Source organism: Cygnus atratus, chromosome 3 (genome assembly GCF_013377495.2).
Source record: "Cygnus atratus isolate AKBS03 ecotype Queensland, Australia chromosome 3, CAtr_DNAZoo_HiC_assembly, whole genome shotgun sequence".
In the NCBI taxonomy this organism is placed as follows: Eukaryota; Metazoa; Chordata; class Aves; order Anseriformes; family Anatidae; genus Cygnus; species Cygnus atratus.
In genome coordinates this window covers 91,244,112-91,266,230 of record NC_066364.1, presented here as the reverse complement: position 1 = coordinate 91,266,230, position 22,119 = coordinate 91,244,112, and the positions used below count along the sequence as shown (strand labels likewise).

Genomic DNA, 22,119 nt, shown 5'->3' with positions numbered 1-22,119 from the left:
GGCAATCATGGTACATACTATTTAATCAAAACCTAAAAAAAAGTGAATAAAAAATATCAACATGTCTTGTTTTCAACAGTGTAACTGGGAACGTGCTCTAAAGTCCATTCACTCTGTGCAATTATGCTATAGGCACATAATCCAGCACAATTTGCAAGTTACTCAGAGATGTTTAATGAATTATCATTGATAACTCATGATAACGTAAGTCCCTCTGATTAAAACTGCAAAGAATAAAAATAAAGTTGGATGAGGTATTTTAGATGCTAAGGCTATTACCTTCATTATTACTCCGGCATACGTGGTACCTGTAAAGAGACAGATGTGAAGTACCAACTGACTTTCAGAAACTGTACATACAGTACAGACTTCCATTTATCAATGCTGTCTCAAAATGAAAAATTATGCAGTGAACAGAAAGGAATTTAAGCCAAAATGAATGTGCTGATTGAAAATCCAACTCAAAAAAAACGAAAGGGAAAGTATACTAGTAAACAGATACAGATGCAAATATTTTCCTGAACCAAAGCCAGGTTCTTCTCAAGTAAGAGATCCTTACGGAAAGATTAACTGGTAATGAACCTTGCAGTAGTCAGAGCCACCAACTTGATTCTGCAGTTGTTTAATGCTTAAAAGTTTCACTTATGTCAAACAGATTTGCATAAGAGAAGTAAAAGTTGGAACAAAAGGTCCACATTCAACTCAAAACCTTGTATGAAAGCGTAATTTTGTAAACTGAAAAAGATACAAAAGGGTGTCTTTTCCTAGATGTACATTTTCGCTGTAAACCAACACTTCTTTCTCATCAGTTGTTCAGCATGAAAAATAAAGCATGATACATTTTCTTTCAAATATGAAGGAATGCATCACAGAAACTTAAGAAAAGAGATTGATCTGCTGCAGTCATTACTACAACCAGCATTTTGCTTCCTAACAAATTATATCCAAAGAACACTGAGTAGAATTTAAGAATTCAAAGCAAGAGACTATGCACTCTGCACTGCTCTTTTAATCATTTTTGTACTTTTTCATATACTCAGCTACTTTCCTTAAAACATATGCACACTTGAACTGAATTTTAAATTTAATGCAGCAAATGCCTTTAAATAACCTGGTAAATCAGCCTTTCCAGTATGTAACAGCCCAACTCGTGTTATGCCTTCCGTTTTTATTCATCATAAGGAAAATATTCTCACCAACAACAGTACAAAGTTGACAGAGCAAGATCTAATGAATGAGTGTATTATCAGGTTCAAAGATTCTGTAATACTACTGAACATTCTCCCAGCTTACAACCTCTAACTCAAATATTATAGTATAATTCAAAGCTTTACAGTTATATTTCTAATGTGACTACCTAATGAAATAGATAAAAATTTCAGACGAGTATGACAAACCATTGGGGTGCTAGGAATGATCAATGAGGCAAGAACGATGGTCTTTAAGTATTTCACCAGATTTTAATCCAGGGAATATTAATTAAACATAAAAAAAGATCCCATGACAGGGGAAGCATAAGGCAGGTCTGGACTTTGTAAATCATTACAGAGAAGCTACTGCACATTATGAGACTGGCTACAGACTGGAACATAATTCAGGCACAGCATTCAGTTCTGCACTTCTAACATTAATACACTAACAGCCTTCAGTTACTGACTGCTCTTCCACCTTTCAGGACAATATATTGACAATTACTTCCTCCACATTAATGGATGCTCCATCATGTGCCATAATTCAGCAAGCAGCATTGAAGCCAACATAACTGGCAGATACGATTGCAAATAAATTCCTATTTTATTACAAAAATCAGATCTATTTATGTCAAAAGTATCATCCAAAAAAATACATGCAGATAGCTTAAAAAAAAAAAAATTTTTTTAATACCTCTGTAAATTTGAAATAGTTGGAACCTAATTATCTCAACCACAATCTCTATCTGCATTTATATTGTTGCCACATGAGATGACACTGATACAGCTAATAATGACAGAATACAAGGAGCTAAAGGCAATAGGGGCAAAAGTTCCGTGCCTGCTACAGCATACTGTGTCATAGTCCATGCTGGAGCCTGAGTCAAACCATTCTTTGTTGTCAACAAACACTGCTGGAATAAAACTGTATTTCTTATCCTGTGGCTATTCATCCAGACTAAACATCAGCCTTCTACCACAGACAGTTAACCTATTAGTTTGCATATCAGAAGTCTGTGTAAGAAATCTAAGGATTTCGTTAGTACACTGTCCATCAAAAAGGACCTGCCATTTTAAAAATCCAGGTTATTACATACAAAAAAAACATTAATTTTAAAACTGTAACACTAAGACATTAAGATTTTAGAAATGTTAAAATAAAGGCAGACTGGGAAACTCTGATTCTGCATCCTTCTGTGCATGCCTCCTCACATCAAACAATCTACATACGCATGCAAATAAACATTCTCCTTCAGAGTACTGAATCATTCAGTACTCAGGGTGAATAATGCTCTAGGAAGCAGTGGTGGAGCTTTGCTGATCTATCCACAGGATATCATCGTTGCTTAGAGCAGGTGGAAGATGGTTAGTGAACATGATAGGGGATTATAATAAGGAACAGTGTACTGACACGCATTAAAATGTTACTGTAAGAAACACAAGTAGAAACTGTTTCTATCACAGGATTTCTACATGATGACAGTTACTGAAATAAATCATACACCACCTTTCAATCCTAAGTCTTGTAATTTCCTTAGAGGCTGACAAAAGGTGACAGACAGCCCTTTGACTGAAGCTATGGAATATACTGGCTATGCACGTCCTAAAATTCTTCACCAATTTAAAAACTGTTCCTGGAAAATACAGCACCCTGGACCTCAGGAAGGAACATGATGATAAGGAACAGGCATAGTTCATGATAGCCCTGCATAGCCTCCTTTTTTCCACAGTGTCTATCAGAAACCTATCCCAAAAATTCTGCAGTCCAGGTGAACTGTTGCTGCATCCTCCTCCTAAGTGCCACCATTCCTGAAAAGCCCATGGCCAACCCTCTTACCTCTGACTTTGCCCCATCAAGTGAGTAGAGAAGGCCCTGATGAAAGACAGATGCTGCAACAGACTGAAAATATCTGGAGGCTTTTGAGAAAGGCAGGAACAGGTCATTACTCACACAGTGAGCATTCTATAGAAGTTAGAGAGATCACAGGAGCCTGAGCTCAGATTGCAATCAAAAATTTCAGTTATAGAATAGTTGTGCCTGCCTTTATTTTCATGGTTCTTAGCTTGAGACTCTATTTGGAGAAACACTCAGGATTCACACTTACAGTTGTGACCTAACAATAGTTGAAGACTTGTAACAAAAAGATGAAGAGGACGTCATTGGATCTACACTAACATTTTCATCTCAATACATTAGTTGCTAAACATTAAGTAGCTGCTCTCCTTAACAAATATTTAGAAGTAAAAAGCTGAGTAAGGAGTCAGACGTAGTTTAAAGGAAAGATGGGTGTTGGTAGCATCAGCTGACTCAAATCTTGTCTGCAGTAAGAGTTCTGGCACTTTATTCTGACGTTAATGTTAGACACATCTTTCACTGTGCACTCTGAATATAGTAACATTGGCCTTGTGATGGGCTTCCACAGAAACTGATTGGAAGAGTGACTGCCCACCTGCTGTGAAAACCACTCATTTCAGATTATTCCATGTTGGTAGTTTCTCAGTTTTTTCATTCCCAGCAAAGACAGAAATACTTTTTTCCAACTTATGCCAATACTCTACTCTCCTACATCCCTGCTAAAATTATGTAAAGTGTTTGGTCAACGTAGTGTTTATTTTAAGACCAATGAAGTAAAGTATTCACCAAAACCTTTAGTTTTTGTCATGAGCATTTGCTTTCATTCCCTGTTAAGAATTGGTAGATTTAGTTTGTTTTTCTGCTTATACTGCCAAGACTACTGGTGCAATTTGACTGTTGAAAAAAGCCACAGAGCACAGGTATTGCACGCAATCTTCTACAAGGCTCTTTAGCATGACAAGTGTATGTTTACTATCTGGTAAAGTGGCATTAAAACAACAATATGTCCAATACCACATTTGCAAATCATCATCCAATCAGGTTTAGACATGGTGCACTTGCAAACTCTTGGAGAGGAAGAGGGCAGGAAAGTAAAAATAGTTACTAAGAACATTTCAATAATTCATTATCTCTCAACAGACACTGTCAACCTAGACATTCATTTTACCTTGAGAAGGTACGTAGGAATATTGCTGAAATCTACAGGCAACTTCAAGAGGAAGCGAGCTGAGAATTCACCAGTCTGCGGAAAAAGCATAAGACTAATGAGAGCTGGTGTCTAAAACAGAATCACAAATTGAATGCACTAAGGATGAAATATTAACCAAAAAAATGTGCAAGAGCTCATACCAAACAGAAGGGCTGAGTTAAAAGAACGTTTCTCAGTGGAATTACTGAAGATGAAAAGAAATAATTTACAGATTCCACAGGTATTATATGATAAAACACTTTAAAACCATAAAACATCACTGCCATGAAGCCTACGGCAACAAGTAGCCAGAGTGCAACAATGTGAATAACAAAAATTAGACTATTCTTTGTTAGGCACTAAATACAGTTCTATCTTGTCTGTACTCATTTGTGGACAAAGGATCAGTGAGACCTGCAAATGATCTGAAAGCAAAGTTAAAAACTTGACCAAGTTGTACGAATAGTCAAAATACACACATTTTCCCAAACACTGCAGGTATACGTAACAGAATAAACTTTGAGTTGGGTAAGGTGAAAATGTATCAAAACGTTTGTGTTTTTTTCAGAAGACACACAGAACTGAGCTAGAATGCTCTCTGTGATTTCTTTTCAGAAATATGCAATTCTTAACACTTAGAAAACAGTTTATTGAAAATTTGCCAAGCGTCCCCTACATGCTGCTGAATTTTACGCATAAAGTGTATGCAAAGGAAATGGAAAGGATTTCCTTTCTGTTTCATACACTTCCTTAAAGCCAGACTTTGTCCACCTGGTTATGAAGCAATTAAGTTGGCTCTTTTTGAAAAACAAATGTTTGTCTGATTTCCTCCTGTATTAATTTTTTGTCATCCCTATTTTGTAATTCAATAAAATAGCCATAAAGCAGCTATATTTGTCACACTGAATTGGCAGAACCAAAAGCATTAAACATTACTTTTTTGCAATTGAGTGCAAAATCTTGAGACAAGTTTGCTTTTTCACTTTAATGCTGCCCTATTTTTGCATATACATGTTACTTAGTTACATAGTGATCTGTAGGTGAATTTCATCTTAGTGTTTTAAACGCTTTGCATTGCCAGAGAAATCAATGAGAAAAATCCCATTACAAGAAATGTGCAGTAAACAAATTTAAACATGCGTACATACATAGTATATATCATAATTCTCATTAGAAGTGTGAATGTAAATACTGCAGTAGATTTATACAGGATCTTCTTTATTGTATATGTAGCTATAACCTTGTGGTAGGCAAAAACCTGCAATGTATTTGAAATAATGGAAGTATCCTTTCCAAAAAATGTAGCAGCAACCTGAAGAAGCAATCACTGACTTTTTGTGTACGCAACACAGACTGCTTTGATGACAGCTAGGGCACTTGCTTTTTAATCAGATCAAAACAGGTATTACAGACGGTGCTTCTTGTCCGGGCTTAACTTTCAAAAAAGATGTCACACATCACTGGCCATAAAATCCAGAAAATGATTTCTAGTAAAATAGCAGCTCGAATGGTCTGTTTATGGCCACTGAACATACAAATGGCCTCTGATCAAAACATCAGCTGCTCTGAGATGTGGAAGAAGGTAAGAACTTGCAGGCTAGGTTTTTTATGTGATTCAGTCAAGATTATTTTGCAATGTACTACTGCCGGAGAGGTCCTGGACCCAGAGAGTGCAGTCCCTGCCCACATTGCTCAACTCCCCCAAACCAGCCAGCAGCTGACCTGACATTTCAGGTGAAATCAGATGTAACTTCTGGCCACAGAACTGAGAGATTACATTCAGGTAGTTAATGGGCATCTGTATCAGCTGGTACTCTGCCAACATGGAGCTACTACACTAAATAACAGTTTACCTCTTTGTAATAGTTCTTGGAGATACTCGTATAAAGGTACACAAGCAGATTTGTTCCATTTTGGGACACAGCACTGAACTCAGGCCTTTTCTTCAATGTCTTTTATGTATTAACTCATGTACTTAAGATGATTTGTTTTCATAACACTGTGCAAAGTTCATTCACAAATGATTATTTCACAAGTCTGTTGAGCCACTACCTATTCTTTAGAGACAACAGTAACATGAGTTTCAATGAGTTCCAGAAAGAGGAGGTAACATTCAGTTCCTCTTGATTTGCACAGAAACACTGCTATTACACTGATTGTCAAGACTTAACAAGAGAAGATAGTTGTAAAGGATAGAAAGGAGAACCACAGGTTAATGTCACAGTTTTGTGTTTTAGATATTCATAAACTAGCCTCTGTCATGTAAGTACCGTGTTCACAGAATCTCCAGATTAGACCCTAGAAGGTCATCTTAATAGAGAATATACTTTGAAAACAAAGCAGACTCTACAGAAACCTCACATAGCTCTGCAATGATTAACAGGATTTGCCTCAAAATGTCTTTAGGATTTGATTGAAGTATTTTTTGTTAAGATAACATTTCAAACACCAAAAAAAATCTTTACTCATTCAACAAGGACTGATGAAAAAATCCAAAGGCTTCAGTAGATATGACTTTTCCATAAAAAGGAGAAAAAAAGTAGTTTTCTACAGTCTTGAGTACAATTTTGGCAGCTGCCAAAAGTTAGATAAAATCTGAGTATGGTACAGAAAGCCTTCTGCACGTCAGTAAAGCAGTTTGATGTTTACAGATGTGGCGAGTTATTCTCTATAGCTGGCATCACAAACATTTAAGAACAAATATACCGATTTATAAATACAAAGATGTGAAATTCTCTCAAACAAAATTTTACTTGGCTTAAAATAAAAAGAAGCTTAGATGGCTTATCTGGAGACAAAAGAAAAAAAATATAAATGTAAGTACTGTCAGTTGTAAACATCTTCATGCCACCTGTAACTTAAAGCCAATAAAAGTGACAGAGCTGAATTCTAGGACCTGAAAAAAGGCGTTGAGAATTCAAATTTCAGATGACATCTATTTCAGAAGATACTGTTTCTGAAGACTAGTATACATTGAGACTACACTGTTGCTGCACGTAAGAGGAGTACATGTTCAGCATAAACACAATTATATATTTCCTGATATACCTTACTCCAAAAACTCCATGATAAATACATTACCAGTGGGAAAAACTGATTTTTGCAAAGCTTGCTCCATGCCAGAGAGATCAGTTTAAAAAAAAAATAAAAAATGACACACTAACCAACATGCCTACACTGCCAATAGCCTCAGTTTAGAAGACTGAGATGGTATACATGGAATATTTCTACGTAGCATGGCACATCGCCCAGGCAAAGGATGCAGTTTCAGGATGCAGATAAGCCAGTTTAATGTCTGATTGTCATGTGAAGACATGGCACTACCAAGTCACTGCTCTTGCCTGTATTACCTCCTCCCATCCTCCTGCAGGAAATTAGTATTTTTTTTCCATTTATTTAGGTTCCTGGAACAACGTATCTCAGCTTAGACAAGTCCCAGAGAGATACAGACAACTGCAGATACCTATTAAATCAGCTCAACCTTACCATGGAACCACGCTCTAATACGTCCTACATCTAAGCAGGGCATCCTACCCATGCAGCTACTCTGCCTCTCAAATCTTCATAGAGGTAAACCTTCCATGTAGTATTGTATTGTACCCTGTAAACGCTGCACAGGCTTTTCAAGAATTTATCATTTTGTCTATAAATCAGATGAACTAAGAGATCAGGTTGAAAAACAGTTGCTCACCTGAAAACCTGTTTCAAGCAAGGTAGAGGAATGACAGCAATGGACAAAACAGAGAGCACTGAGAGTAAGCTGGAGCCAAACAAGATTTATTCAAAGGAAACATATAGCAAGGAGATGCACACAAACTTGGTTTTCCAAGGCTGTTATTTATTAAAATAAAAAGATCACTAAAAGCATTTTAGTAGCAATATTCTTACCCAGTTGTTCTTTTTTCCAGCATAGATTTCCATGTTTTCTCCATACTGGGGCTCTTCAAGTAAAGTCTGATATTCAAACATGAGACGCGAGCTCTCACGCAATCGGCTGCACTGAAATTGGTGATACTGCTGCACGAGCTCTTTCACAACAAGCAGGAGGCATTCAGGATTTGAAGGATTCCAAGAAGCTAAATTCTGTTGAATTATAAAATAAAAGAGACTGTATTCATTTCCAGCAATAAAAAGATCAACACTCTCCCTTCCATATTGATACCAGAGGCAAGTATGCATGTGGAAGCTTGGTGACAAAGCTAAAACAGTATTAAATGCAAAGGTTATAACATGCTTTGGAAGGAAGCCAGGTCAAACAGCAAATGCAAGCCTTAATGTGAAATGAGAATCCATATAGGGACCTACCATAGAACAGGTAACTGGGTTAGTACCAGGCATAAATAGGCTCAAATCACTATTCCATTCTTCCCTGAAATTACTGTTGCACCTGAGGACTTGAAAAGTCTGAATTCAAAAAACTAAAACTGATATGAAATATAAATGTATCAGATTAAGTGCAACCCTGTGCAGTATCTGACTCCAAAAATGGTCATCCAATTGAATATGCCAAATTGATGCCAACTATGGAAACTAATTATTCAAATAGTCGATACAGTATTTTGACAGTGACACAGCAAATGAACTCAACATTGTGTTTATTTCACCTTGACTGTGTCTTTACTACCTTGTTTCATTCCCTTAATACAAATGCCGTCCATACAGAAGTCTCTTCCATCTGCCTGGCAGAAGTTTTTATTGCAAGTTGAACAAATATCAAGAAACACAGGTAACAGAAAAAAAAGTGTTAATACAATTGAAAGTAACTTTTTCAGTAGCAATCTCTCGGTGTAACTACTCTAACATCAACTTTGACCGGCCTTCTATGCAAAACAAGCTCTAGTTGGGAATGCTTTCTGTGTTACAAGACATAGCTAACGTAATCAGTGTCACACACCTACTTCTAATTGACCTAGAATGGGTCTCTGTTAATGGCAAATGAGAGCTCATCCTGTACTCCGTACTGATAAGAGATAAGACAGTTCTGATGCAAAAAAACAAAAGACAACTCCAGACTGTAGCAAAGCCTGTGTGCTTTATACTTAGGTTCTCAACAAGTCTTGATGTAAGCTCAGGAGATGGTAACAGTGATGCAGCTTTTGGTCAGCTATGAGCACAAGCAGAATTATTCTGTATTTCAGTAGATCACACACGTGACGACAAACTAGTTGCAACAGGATTTTAAATTGCATGGATTGTACAACTAACATGAAGATGCTTAGAGATAGTAAAGATGTCTATTTTACAACTACGTTAAGATAAAATATAGAATTTTCAAATAACATTATGTATCAGTATCCAAACTCAAAGTAATTACATGGTTACTTTTCCCCTGGAAATTGCAGACATTTCAGATACAATTTATATGCCTAATATACATTCTTCAGCAATGACAAAAAAAAACCAAAAACATTCCTTTTAAAAGTCTTCAGTAGAAATACTGCTTTGGTATGTAGCATTTTCTACAATGAGGACAGAAAATATTTCTGTATTTTGAAGTATTTAATGTAAAGGTGCTTTGTATAAAAACATATACATAATTATGTTTCCTAACCTAGGTTAAGTAAAGGAAAGAAGTTAGATTAAAAAAAACAAAGTGTCCTCTAAAACATAAAAGCTATTCATAATTTGCGTAACATGGGTATCGATAAATACAAATGGCACAGGCTGCCCATAGAGGTTGTTGAGTCTCCATCCTCGGATATACTCAAAACCCAACCAGATGCAGTCCTGGACAACCTGCTTTATCTGATCCTGCCCAAGTTGGCTCCTCCCAACCTCTGCTGTTTTGTGATTCTGTGAAGTGGTTTACAAAAAGATCATCAACTGAAACAGGATCTTATCAAGAGATGACTGCATAGTTCTGACTTGAAAAAGAAGAGTTAGGTACAAATTTTATCTTCTCATACTTTTCACCATGCACCTTCAGGTCTACAATGAAAATACCTGTACCCTAACAGCTACTGATGTGGCTATTCCCTTTCAAAAAGCTTACAGTTTTTCTTATCATGGTTCCTACCGTAACCCTTTGTAATGGTGTTGTACAGACTTCAGTATGTGTGCACGATGAAAATACTTTCTCTTCCTTTATCTTTCCACAACTTAATATTTGTTTTCCTCTGATGTCATATGTTATGCTGTTATCAACATAAGTTTCATTTTCAGCATGCAATTTGTGATGTTCACAAGTCTAATTTGTAAAAGCACACCGTCTTCTTCCTCGTAGATGGTAAGAACACCTATAAAATGGGAATATTACTATTGCCATATATCTGAAAAGGTGTAGTATATTCTATAGTAACTGGTGAATGGGTGAGATAGTAATGAGGTTTCTGTAAGCTTCTCATGTCCATACTAACAAATGACCAGAAGCCCTGTTCTATCAAATCTTCCATCTGCAGCTGATAAAAATTTACTCCTGACTGGTATCTGTTTAAGCTTATCCAATTCTAAAAAACATTAGAGAAAATCTGTCAGGTAGACAGCGTCTTCTAGGAAACACATTTTTGTATCATGCAGTCTGAAACCAGACTGTGTATAACCTTAAATTTCCTGTTCCCAAGCTCCTGCTCAAATAAAGCATTTCCAGCAAGCCAGAGGATGTAATATGCCAGTATGTATTGATATCAGCCAGACAACTGGGAATAACCTTTCCTCCTAATGACACTGCTATAACACAATAGAAATGTTCTGTCAAAGGAAATGACCAACAATGTTTTAATAACTGATCTAAATGCGACTGTACCTCTTGTTTTTTAAATAACATTACACTACAGACCAAAAAAAGAGCAAGAGGAAATCCATTGTCATTTGTCCAGCGTGGAGCTGCAGTATTGCTCTCTTTAAAGAGTTCAAGAACGCTGCATTAAAAAGTGTTTACGCTGTACTGCTTTACAGCTACAGGAATTAAAATGAATGATTTGACTCTAGGATCTTTACTAAATACTTTCCATTCAGCAACTGAAGAGTCCAAGTTTGAACTGGTTATAAATACAGGTTGCCTGGAGAAAAACCAAACTACCCACCTAGTCCATGCAGCAATTCCAGCGCATTCTCACTGATGCAAGAGTAAATACTGTGTCTACACAAGTTTTCTATAACAAGGGTTCTGCTTTAAACATGTTCTTTTTTTAACTTTATAGTTATATTATTGTAGTACTTGCTACCTGGCAATTGGCCACGACATTTCTAGTCAGTTTGCTAACTTTTCAGAAGTACTGTTCCTTTCAGAAGATCTAAATTTATGATTTTTAAACACAAACTCCTCAGAATACGACGACATACTTATATGTGAAATCTTTTTAAATATCTTTAAGTGTTATTTGCCCTAAGCACTGCTCATTCATCTGAAAAGACTTTAACCATTTCACTGTTATCCAATTTCAACAGCATGGCAAAAACACGTTATATTGCTCTTTCACAGCTTCAAAGAGTACCTTCTTTTATCTTTTTATTTTTGAAATCAAAGAAAGTAAGCAACCACCTATAACATACAATATAGAAACATAGCTGAGGCAGAATTTGATGTTTATCAAGCTGATCCCTTGTAAAATATCCTAATCACTACAGCTTCTGCATTAGTATTCGTCTGAGAACATACACAAATTTGTCACTTCACTGAACGAGAGCAGCGTCCCTGCAACGGTAAACTGGCGTCTTTCTTTAGAGATAAAAGGATGTTCTAAATAACATTTTATTTAGCAACACAGTATTGGATAGTAGCATTTGGAAGTTGTTTTAATAAGTAAAATCTTAAACTAAAGGCTTCAGAGAAGACGAAAAAAGAGGCAGCGTGTTTCCTTCATTCTGCCTGATTGTTTGCCTTAAGCCTGCTTTCCAACCATGGCCGACACAGTTTTCATAAGAAACAATATTTTAAAATACTTAAAGCATAAGAAGAACAAAGTGAGCTTCCAGCGTTTCTGTGTTCCATGGCTCCAAGTTTTGCCACAAAGAATTGCATAAGAACTATGCTCTGAATGCAAATTCAGAATTATGAGAGTTTTAGTCATTGCTGCTTCAGAAAAATCCTGGAAATACAGAAACACACATAACCTCATTTTCTACAGCCGGACTGCTAAAGCCTGTCAGGTATGAAAAACCCAATTAAATAAATAACCAGCAAATATGTACACAGCAGAAGACATGTTATTTTCCATGGTTTTTATCTATATCTCCTGTTTCGCTCACCAGGACCTTTAATTTTGTCTCTGACAAAATGTATATGTTCATATCATTTTAACCAAATCTCACATATGCTGGAAAGAGAAACATTTTTTTTAACTGACATTGCTATAAAATTGCAATAAAAATCAATTTTTTTTTTATCAAAAAATTGAGCACACTGACTGGAGTATTGACAGTATTCTAAATTACATATTTCACTCAATAAATCTTTTCTAATTTGAAATGAGATTTCTGCAGACTTTCCAGAGAGTTAATCAAATTTTACAGAACAATCAGTAATGCATTTAAAATAAAGAAATATAGACTTGGATCCAATTCCTTGTTCCGTTTGCCAAGAGATATTTTTTAATGAACCCTGCAGTGAAAACTCTACCTTACTCAAAAGTTAGCCAGTAAAACAATATACAGCCATGAATCAACTCATACCATGCATCCACCACTAGTTCCGCATTCATGTCCATGCCCACTCTTAGATACACATCTCAGAGTGGCTGCAACGATTTTTAATATTAGTACTTTTTTTTTTTTAAACCATATCGTGGAAGCATTTGCCTCTCTTCTGAGCCCATGGATGAGGCTTAATTAAACAATTCTCTTCTGTCTAGGCACCACTCACACTTCCATCCATAATTTCCACTACAGCCAGGAGCAATACCACACTTTAAATCTTAACTTAAACCTTCTAATTGGCTTTGAGCTTGCCAGACTACGACTTGTGCAACTTTAATTTTCTAAAAAGGGAAATTGTTACCTCATCTTGAGCAGTTTATTTACTATAGTAGCAGGTTAAAAGCATGAGAAGATGACTACGTATTTTTTGTGGAGCCTGAAACCTGGTGATGTCTTCTGTGATGGCTAATCCCCATTTTTCCAGTTGGTGAATTACTTTAAAATAGTGGGATTACACTGCTCTACAGGAAAAGTAAGGGAGCTTGATCTTCCATATGACAGAGAATGGACTTCAGAAACTTCACTACCAACCCACGTAGCTACGGTCATACAGAAGCTGGCCACTAACTACCTATCCATCAGTAAGCATCTCACCAGAAGGAAGGTGGATATTCTATGGTCACAGAAGCTTCCCCGGCAATTGCTAACTTGATTCATTGGTGGACTAAGTTACAGGAAGAGGTCTTTCAAGAAATTAGTTATTTAAACCTCGGAGTAATTACTAATAGCATGTACATCCACTACGTGTACACTATATCCACTACTCAACCTCACATGTGCTGAATGGCAATATAAATGAAAATACAGCATCCAGTTACTATACGGAGACTAGAAGACCATTAAACTATGTCTAAATTAGCCAAGTCCAAAGTGATTCAGGAGATCTGTTCTGAAGATTGCCAAATATTAAACAAGCTCACTGAAGAGCATAAATTTCACTAAGAAGAAAACCCTACAGATTTTGTTGGGGACCAAAAGTCCATCTTCAAATTCCCTTGCTCTTGATCCTGTCTACTGACAGAAGCTGACTGCATTATAAGCCAGCAGTTTGATAGGGAGAGGTTTTTGGACCATGAGATAAGACCAAAGTGTTGAGAAAAATCAATTCGCTTCAAATGTACATAAAGAGGCAGAGTTAAGATATTATAAGGCCACCCACAGAGAATGCAATCTAAGCCATTTCAACAGCAATTCATTTGAATAAATACCAATGATACCAACTGGATTTCAAAAAGAGACAAAATTTGCAGCCAGACAATATCACTTTTAATGAGATCTTCTTAGAGGTAAGACAAGTGAAACAAACAAACAAACAAACAAAAACGGTAGCTTCTCATCCCTTCTAGGAAAGCCATGCAAAATTTAGCTTTCCAAGGTAGCCACAATGTTAAACTTCTGGCAAAGTAACCGCATTTAAGTTTTGTTTTGGAACATTTTGTGCTTTGCAGTCCTTCCTGTGTCCTTTCAAAAAGCTAATCAAGAACCTATACAAACTACTCAGTGTCAGCGATTACCCTTTCCCCCTTTTCTTCAAACTATGAAGTGCCTACTTTTCAATAAGCAGCTATTTCACAGCCACTGTCACAAGTTATTGCTTATTTCATAACTTCAGGCAATGTCTGCAGCAAACTATAATTCTACACTATCAGAAAGAAAATACGATAATTTCTAATTGATCTGAAGTTGTTTTTCTTTGAAATGTGTTTAAATATCCAGGTTGCCAGAATTTCTTCCAGGAATGTGATTTTAAAGAAGACAGATTGTAACTGTTTTTCCTGGCTATACTACAGGAAACAACAGCAAGATCTTATTTTAAGTTGGTGTACTTTTATATTTCTAAGCAAGAAATTAAGTTTCACAAGAAAATGTCAGTAAACAAAACCTCCCAGGCCTATAACAGTGGTAACGCATTTCTATAGCATCTTCCATCTAGAATTACCATAAAGAATAATGTAAGTACAGATTTGCATTTTGTTTATATCTCTGCACACCACACACGCAACTTGTATCCCATGGTGGCTTAAAAGCAATACCCATGCTAAGTTTTTACCTGAAATGAGAAAGATCATGCTGATATCAATGCTTATGCTCCATATAATTACAAAGGAGATATAGGTCCAGTGGTTGCAGTATTAGTCTACAAACTGGGATATCTGGTTTCAGTTCCTGCTCTGCTACAGTCTTCATGGGCCACCACGGGGAAATTGCTCACAGAAAAAGGCACAGGATAATAATCTGCCATATGCTCACATCTTTCTATCAACAGATATTTTTCACAGTATTCGCAGGGCTGGAGTGTTATAACAACTTTAAAGGCTTCAGTTTCTTAGCAGCCAGCACTTAAACATCCTACAGGCTGCAGTTTCAAATCAATCACTGTAAACCTACATGCCATCTACTTGTCATCCTATTTTCACAGGTTCTTCTTATCCCCCTCCCGCAAAGCACCACTGGTACAACTTTCTGGAGTGATATACTTGAAATGATCATTTTTGGGCATAAGCAAACATCAAAGACTTAACATTGCATGAAAACAGTTCAGCTCAGGAGCACTTCTGTCATGGTAAATATCACTGAAGAAATTACAGACCTGGTGTGCTCGACTTGCTGTTATGTATAACACATAAAAAGTTTGCATAAAGCAACACTGGGGATAGTCTTTTTTTTTTTTTTTGTAGTGAGAGGCTGTAAAAACTGGATGCACAAACTATACTAGCCTGTAAATGCTTTCCCAAAATCTCAAATACCTGAAGGCCTTGAATTATCATGAAAGTATGCTGCAAGTGAACAACACATGAATAGAATATTAACAATTTAATTCTGCTTTTCATAAAGTACCTTACCTTTGGTATACCCAAATGATTTTCCATCGTTTCTTCTACTGGCCAGACAGCGTGATTCTTGATTAATGATTACATACCCAATGCAATTCTAAAATAACACTTGGAAAATTTGACAAACAGAACACTCTTCAGAATTCACTGAGAATAAATGCATTGCTTCCTCTCAAGTACCACTCACCAGAAATAGGAGAGAACACAACTTCCAAAGGTTACTACAAATTACTCCTATGCCTTGCTGTGTAAGGCTGCTCTGGAGACGTAGGAACTGTGACACTGAGCCCAGAAGAGCATTTTGAAGTTGTGTACTCTTCCTGAAAGTCTGCTTCTGCCACAGAGCACTCTTACAATATAATCAGACACTCAGAAGCTACTACTGCCTACCATCGCAAGAGAGAGAGTACAATACTGTCTAATTAATCTTCTGAAGACTTGGCATGCAAGATATTTCTCATCCTATTTTGCTAAGGGACTACAGCAAAATAAGGGATTACAGCAAAATCTGTCCCTTTCCAGATCTCCCGGTGGAGCTCTCCCAGACTGGGCCTTTACCTGCTCTGAGAAGGAATTTCTTAATTCCCTCAACACACAGATCCTGGGATAGGGACTCCAATCCACTCATCATTAGTTAACCCAAGTCACCACACAGCCTTTTTTCCCCTTGGGAGTCTGTTACCAGAGGTGGACGTGTCTAACCAGCACAGTAAGTAAAAGAACAAAGCATTAAGAAAAAAATAATTTCAAAACAAGACACACGCACGCACATCTTTTACCTAAAGATCTACTCATCATGCATGGACGGTAGCATGAACAGGCCCAAGCTGTCAGGCCCCGAGTGCACCAGAGAGCAGACCACTCTCTCAATATTCAAGCTTTACCTCAAAAGGCCCTTTTAAAATAGCAAGTTTTTCACTCTTATCAGTTCTTGAGCTCTTCCTTTCCTGTAAAAAACAGTAATTTTAGCTACAGCTAATATTTTTGGTATGGTCCAGTAATGTCCCTCAAGCTTTTGTTTTTGGGTGGCATATACAGAACTGTTCCTTCTAACCATTCCACTCCCCATCCCCTCCCCAAATCCCATAAATTAAAATCAATGTATTATATTGTGGATCTCACTGGCGAAGCTAACATGAAGCATTTGCATTTTACTCCCATATTTGTACTACAAGAGAGCTTATAGAGCCTTGAAAATACCGTCCCTGAAGAAAACACCATTTTGTAAGTGATAAGACACTGGAAATTATGATTTTTTTTTTCTCTACTATATTGGACAAATTAACGCAAATGAGTGATCCCTTCTTGAAAAGCAGTATAACAAAAAACCCCACTCATTTGGTTCCATCATGCAAGTAAAAGCTGCATCTCTGGAAACACACGTATATATCGCAAAATTCATGTAAAATGATAATAACACTAGTACTGCAAATAAAAGTTAACATGACATTAACTTCATTGGTAATAGATTTCTGTAGTTATCTTTAAACAACAAAAAAAGAGCAGATATGCCTGAGGAACTGAGATGGAAGATAGGGAGGAAACGCAGGCATACAAGCATGTAAAGAATAAGTAAAATCGGGAGGTTTTGAAACAAATACAAGCTGAAACTTAGACCAGCAAAAAGTAAACAAAATATTGTTTGAATCTTCCTCCACGTAGGGAAATAATAGATCCTTTGAAAATAGCCTTGTGTGCAAAGATATTTCTTTGCCTCAGCAGTATCTTGTGAATGAAAGAACCTGCAGAGTCTTAAGCCATTCCCATGTGCAAAAAAAATAAAATACAATTATAAGTTTTAACAGAATTCACAGCCTAGAACTTAGTCAAATCTAAACCAGCATTATCAGAGAATACTTATTTCGCACTGACCTTCTGTAATCAGTTAATTTAAAAGTCTGTTCCGCTTGCATATTCATAAGAAATGACTGACTGTCTCTACAGAAAAATGAAACATGGCTCAACAATTTGAATTCAATAGGCATATCACGTTGAATTTAAATGTACACTCAATTCAGGAAGACTGCCCTAGATTTGATTTTTTTTTTCTTCTTCCTTTGAAAAAAATAAAACCCTGAAGATGTGTTTCTAGAAAACTAACAAGCTGTTGCCTTCAAGCCAAGCCATTTCCTATATTCTGGAGTTCTTATGAGCAAGTGGAGTGTACTGTGCCAGTAACATTACACACCAGGGCCAGAATCCTTTAATTTTTGCCAACTTCTCTAATACTAGCTTTGTTTTCCAAATTTTATTACAACATTGTTCAAGGCAAGTACAATTACATTTCAATTAAGTAAAGCAAAAAAAAAAAGTTTTAACTATATTGATTTTGTCAGTTTGATGGTTGACAGAAGAATTATCAATACCAAAACTATTATTCTACTTGCAAACTTTAAAAAAAAAAAAAAAAAAGATTTTGCTTTCATACAACCAGCTTGGGATATCCAACCTTGTATTTTTGGTTTAAACTCACAATAATCTGAAAATCACTGAGATTAACTAGGATTTATTGTGTTACACTTACCAATAGCAAGGTCTTTATTTTCTACAAAACAGATATATTATATATACACATATAAATACATAACCATATTTAGCCATATCACCCAACAAAGAAATGAGCCTCTCTAAATTAAAATGAATTCAAGATGAGATCCAGAAACTCGAGAGTTCGATGCTCTGGGCTCAAGTCTAAACTAAACAGACAAATTGAAAGAAACATACGCCTCAATATCTGTTTCAGCCTTTAAGATTTAAGCATCTTGTTATTCTGGTCCAAGCTTCTGGCCTATAGAACTGTATGATCAAAGAAAAGAAAGCGAGGTGAATGCACACAATAATTTTGCATGAGTAGAATAGGACAGAGAATTATATAAGGTATCTAAGTCCTTTCAGACTCATAAATATTAACAATTTTGGACAGAAAGAAGGAACAAAAAGAAAAGGCTAGCAAATAAATTCAGAAGACTAAACCAAGGAGAGAAAAAGGAATAATTTACCAACATAAAAAGACCTTGCAGGAAGAGGAGAGGGAAAGGCAGTAGGGAAAACATGTCTTCTGTCGTCTCTCTTGAATTCTTTGTCAACCCCACCTCAGCTTCCCAAGGAATCCACCAGCCTTCCCAGTACGATCCTCCTGGGGGATTTCTCATTTTAAACCACCCAGTACAACTACAGCAAATAAGAGGCAGAAAATCTGTGCCTGGTTTATGATACACCTCTCTAGTCAGGTCAAGGAAACAAATTAAGATTCTCTGCATGGAGCTCAAGCACCAAAACCAGACTGAAATACATCCAAAATAAGGGTCTTCCAGGTCTGGCCCATACACTGTACTGGCATAGTTCCTTCTTACAAATTAAAAAAAAAAAAAAAGGCTAAAATGCATACTATAAAATGCCAACAATAATACCACCACCAGCAAAAAGGTCCGGATGCTGGGAGAGTTCCTGAACAAAAGTACTCTTCTGATGGTATAAAATGTGTATAAAAAGGAAAGGGATAAATATGTTTTAGAATTCCCATTTGCTGTTGGAGAATCAACAGTAAATAGCACTGGATTATAAATAATCAAAACACATCTTGATGTATGAAGTCAAGAGATAAATGAAAAGTAAACACAAAAAAGTGAATAGAAAAGAATTTCAAAATAAGAAGAAAGCTTCAACAAAAATCCAGAACCCAGTCCTGCATTCCATTTCACTTAAACTCCCTGTGATCAATTAAAACCAGGGTAACTTAAGGCTTTTAGCACAAGAGCGGTAGGTTAGTGGTCCAAGAACGGAATCCTCTGCTGACATCCCAAATACAACACGCAGAAGGGATGGCAATGCTAAAGCAGTTCGAACTCACCCACACATTTCCCAGACAAATCAAAGAACTCTCCCAGCCCCAACTTTAAGGTCATATTCTGAAAACAACCATCATGCTCCTTTGCCCTTATGTAGGGGCTTTCATACTAAGGTAACAAGCATCTGCACCTTTGCCAACAACACAACAGCCAGGACTTTTAGAACAAAATAGTTCAAATGTCATTAGCTAATACAAGAGTGTTTTTTTTTTTAACCTCTGAGCATAGGAACAATTGATGCTGTCCAACATCTGTCTCATGCACCTGATGGTGAATGAAGAACTGCTACAGAAGGGGGAGTTATTTAAAGGAATCACTTCACTACCTATTTAAAGCTAACTCAACAAGAAGGCAGTAACAACGATCACGATTTTTAGCACAGCCAGAGAAGCAATATAGCTTTCCTGACAGTCGTCATACGGCCGTATGATAAATACCACAGAGCCTAATAAATCCAAACGCAGGAACTTAAAATAAACGTTGCCCTGTACAAGATACATAGCATGACAGCTAATACACTCAGGTAGCACAATTAGCTGAATCAACTGTACAACGAGTGAAATCTGTACCCACTATTAACAATTAGGCGAGGGGAAACTATTTGCAATGCTAGCTACTGGGCTGAGAGCAGCAGTGGCCCATTTTCTGTAGTGCTGTGATGGCAACGCCCTCCACCCACGTGAATGCAGCATACGTATTCCCACATACACTAGCCCGTAAGGACACATTTGGGCTTCAGGAAACGTTAATGTCCTCTTGCCTCCATCCCCACTAAGGCTAATGAAGCCTTTTCAATAGCAATGGGTGGGCAGAACCTTTCTGGGGTGACTAGCTGTAGACCTGATGTAGGATGCTAAAAAAACAAATCCTTAAACTAACTGCTAGCTTGCATCTACTACCCTGTCTCCTCTTTGCCAAACAGAATATACTTCAAAATCACTGAAAAAATGGGGTTAACATTTTGCATAAGCACTTCAGTTATTAACTGGCTCACATTAACAATCAACTAGGCTAACATAACAAACAATTCTTGTTACTCAAACTGGCGTCATTGTAATGAGCTCCAAATTAATCTCATCCGTACACAATCACTAATCTTGTTTTGTGCCAACTGAATTTTTAATCAGAACAGAGTGAATCATAGGTTGTTTTTAAAATACATTTCTAATACTTGTCATCCAAAATGAATAAACACTAGAGCAGGGAAGAACTTTTCTATTTACATTCTGAGAAGCTGATTTTATTTATGCATACTATACACGGAAGTATCAAGTGCATACTCTAGCTGAGGATATTTTTAATAAAAATGAAAAGTTTATTTTTAATAATGCCTCAAGTGTGCATAGCATCACTAACCTAAATAATTTAGCTCTCACTGTAATTAAAACCATATGACAAACTAAAATAAAAGGAAGTCACCCCTCTAAAGTATAACACCGACCTCTACATCATTCTAGAAGATCAAAATACACAGAAACCATGCCCTCTGACCAGCTGAGTAACTACTTCTGGAAGGCACACAACGAAGCACAGATTTTGCAGTGCTGAACCGAGACTCAGCCTGAGATTCACAGTTATTTTAATATCTGTTGGAGATACAGAAGCAAAGCAGAGTTTCAGCAGGCATTTTGACTTCTGTAATTGTAATACCATTTCAACAGAAGAGTTGATTAGCTCTGCATATAGAGAAAAGAGCGCTCAATGTATTAGCTCATTACTAGAGCAAAAACCCACCTATTTAGGTATTCTTTGAAAAAAACAATGCAAAGTCCTCACGTAGAGCATCTACTTTTCAAAACGCCATACTTCTGGAATCTTGGTTTAGCTGCCTAGCAGCTGCTTAACTGAACACGCACCTCTTATGGCATTTAGATGAAAACGTAACTTGAAGGTCTGCCTACGGGCATGGAAACCACACGAGGGACTGATGTGATCTGCAGTACAGCCATTCACATTTCGGTAGGGAAGTCTCCTGACAGCATCTATGAGAGCTGCACAAGCTTGAAGAATCTAGAGTACCTGGTTCTCATTTCAAGTTGAACATAAGGCCTGACTCAAGCCGTGGAACAACATGTGATGACTTCTGCTTGACAAACAAGACATTCAGGCAGACGAGAGCAGCGCAGGAAGGCCCCATGTCAGAATTCCCACACATCCCGCTGCATGTACTCTTTACTTAGAGTGTCCCTGGACTTGGTCCTCATTTAACACCATCTACGTGCTTTGTGAATTGTAGATTCTGTTTTGATTACCAGGAACTGGTGCATCAAAAGTACTTGTAGATTGCTCAAGATTACGAGCGCAGAATTACAATCAACGTGCTAATCTATTTTTACTTATAGTTAGTAGAAAGGTACGTTAACACATTAAAAAATTCTGCTAATATCTTCAAATTCAATTACAATCATCTTCATTAAACAGCTCTGAGATATGTGGGAAAAGGGAAGTCATTAAAATACCGAGCACAATAAATGGGTTACTGTTAATGTCACATTCTGGAGAAAACAAGTCTGCAAACCACGTTGAACATTAAAAGGCAAATGCAAAAGCTAAAGATACACCATAGCTG

At 36.8% G+C, this 22,119-nt stretch overlaps 1 protein-coding gene across 4 annotated transcripts in view; it reads right to left on the bottom strand.

Annotated features, from left to right (window-relative positions):
- The window catches only part of BABAM2 (BRISC and BRCA1 A complex member 2), a 170,027-nt gene that overhangs the window by 114,680 nt on the left and 33,228 nt on the right, over positions 1-22,119 (bottom strand). For all 4 annotated transcript variants that reach the window (XR_004780991.2, XM_035561828.2, XM_035561817.2 and 1 more), the window contains 2 exons: positions 8,123-8,317; positions 4,214-4,288 (listed from right to left, as the gene is read on the bottom strand). Coding sequence is in view for 3 of the 4 variants with exons in the window: in XM_035561828.2 (XP_035417721.1) it covers positions 4,214-4,288; positions 8,123-8,317 (270 nt within the window). In the remaining variant the exon portion in view is untranslated. The remainder of the gene's footprint in view (positions 1-4,213; positions 4,289-8,122; positions 8,318-22,119) is intronic.